The 2423-nt window shown below is 38.5% G+C and overlaps 1 protein-coding gene across 1 annotated transcript; it reads left to right on the forward strand.

The window, feature by feature from the left end:
- The first annotated feature begins 397 nt into the window (after positions 1-397).
- Positions 398-2057, forward strand: LOC149556083 (BAG family molecular chaperone regulator 7-like). The gene is made up of 2 exons (XM_089833733.1): positions 398-1331; positions 1423-2057. Exon 1 carries the CDS (start codon positions 509-511, stop codon positions 1190-1192), a length of 684 nt encoding a protein of 227 aa, XP_089689859.1. The 5' UTR covers positions 398-508; the 3' UTR covers positions 1193-1331; positions 1423-2057.
- Positions 2058-2423: the final 366 nt, after the last annotated feature.

A 2423-nucleotide genomic window follows, 5' to 3' on the forward strand; every position in this document is an offset into this window, starting at 1 on the left:
TTTCAAGACAAAGATGATCCACCACCCTCGGCTGGCACTGCTTTGGCCGCTTGAGGTTGCCTTATATTGTTTTTTTTTATGAATAGTTTCTGTTTTCGAATGTGACCATGTTTTTAGTCCAGCTTCGACCGTGTGAACTCACTTGTGGGGTGATCTTGTATCCCTCGACCCTTTTTTTGTGAATTCTAATCTAAGTATATTTTATTAATAAAAAAGACACTATTCATCAAAAAATAAAAATAAAAATTGAAAGCTAAAAAATTAAAACTCCTATTTCAAATAAAACAAATTCCTATTTATCATAAAACCTCCCACTCCACAAAACTAAAACCTAAACCCCCTCCATAAAAATCGTACTCAACTCCCAATAAACTAACAAATTTTTCATATCCTTTGATCCGGCGTTTCTTCAAGGCTAGAAACCTTTTGTCACGTTTCCACATTCATAAACTTCCTCTCCAGTTGGTTCGATTGAGTATATTTTCCCGCATTCATTAACTTCCTCGCCATGGGTGGGTGTTGTGGTCGAGTCTCAGAAAGGCGATCTTATTCAAATCCTGAAGCTGCAAATTCGTATGCAACTCCAGAAAATTCTGAGAGCGAGCCCAATGCAAAGCCCAAAAACGTTGTTCCAATTCCAGTCAATTTCGTCAATTCTGAGACATTCAAATCTAAAGGGGCGCCCGCCATGGTCGAAAATACAGCGGTTGTAAAAATTCAGGCGGCTTTCCGAGGGTTTTGTGTGAGGAAGCCAAGACCTCTGAACAAATTGAGGGTTATTATGACAATAAAGGCAGAGGTTGCAGAAATTCGGAGGCGTGTGAATGACGAAAGTGTTGTTGATTTGCTCGCACGAGACGAGAACGAGGGGCTGAAAATGACGGAGCGGATCATGTCTCTATTACTCAGACTCGACGGAATTCAGGGAGCGATTCCTTTTGTGCGAGGATCAAGAAAGGCTGCAATTCGTGAGCTGATTAATTTGCAATCGACTCTAGATGACATAATTGCGGGCAAAACCAGGCAAAATGCTGTTACAGAAATTTCAGTAAACTCTGAAGCGGAAATGGAGGAATTCAAGAGCAAGGAGTTGCCACGGGGAGCAATTGAGATCTCTGTGAGCAATCAAAGAGCAGAGGAATATTTGCCCTCTCAAATGCAATTTGAGGGTTTACCTAAAGGGGGAGTATAAATTTTTTAAAAGGGTTCTTGTGGAGCCGGACAAATTGTTTCTGGAACTGAGGAATGCGCAGTGGTTGATATTGTTGATAAAGCTGCAGAGAATCTGAAGAGAAGAAAATGTAGTAGAAAAAACTGTTGCACAGAATAAGGTATAATAGTAAAATCAAGGTTTTGTGAATTTTTTTCTGATTATCTGGACTTTTTGGAGGCTAATGCATCACCTGAAATCCCTCTGCACAGAGGAAGGTTTTGCAAGGAATTCAAGGGAAAATGAAAATTCTGCAGAATTTCTGGACTCCTTGAAGGTGCAGATAACCCACCGTGATCGGAAGTTAGAAACTGCAGACCTCATGGTTTGTGAAGAAGCAGGGAATAAGATGCCGTGGAAAGTGAAAAAAAATTGGTAAGGGAAGAAAACAAGAAATTAAAGAAAAGAAAAGCAAGAAACAGAGGGTGATGATTCATGATGAGACTGCGGAATTTAAAGTTTGAAGAGCATGTTAGTGCAATAAACAGAAAAAGTTGGGGATGAAGAGAAGAAAAGTGTCAAATCTGCAGAGGAAAGAGGTGGATCGCCTAACTAGCCTAACTTTCAAACATGTGAAACAGAAATGGAACAAGGGAGGAGATAAAATATAACATCATGCATAATGGTCGAAAACTCCCCTTCCCTTGAGAGAAGAACTATATTTCCAGCGTCTGCATCTCCTCTATTCGTATGTGAAAATCGATCCTCTAAATTGGCACTATGAGAGAATCTTTTTATTTTTAAAGAGTTTACATTTCAATTGAGTAGTAAGTAGGAGACTTTTTATTACAAGAAGTTAAATTGTGATATTGTTCTTATGATTTAAATGTGTTTTTTTAAAGTCAAATTCATTGATTTATGTTTCATGTGTAATAATTCATATGAATTCATCTCTCATGATAATAAATGGAATACTTAGCACTCATTAGATCTAGGTGATGTTCACATAGGTCAAGCATCGAGACTTCTTGGGAGGTCACCCATCCCAATACTCGAGCGTGCTTAACTACGAAGTTTCTTCCATGGTTAAACCGACTTTGCTTGCAACCCCGTTTGCTTTGAGTGCCAAAAAATTGTATTCTGTTGCTATGGAAATCAATCCCTCCTCTATCATATACAAAAGATCTTGACTAATGTAGGGAATTGTGTTTCTTTAACAAGATAAGAGTTAAGAGCTCGGTAAGTGTTGACACATGGATTTTTGGAATCAATA

The sequence above is a fragment of the Cupressus sempervirens genome, chromosome 5 (assembly GCF_028749045.1).
Source record: "Cupressus sempervirens isolate cs-2001-9-10 chromosome 5, ASM2874904v1, whole genome shotgun sequence".
NCBI lineage: Eukaryota > Viridiplantae > Streptophyta > Pinopsida > Cupressales > Cupressaceae > Cupressus > Cupressus sempervirens.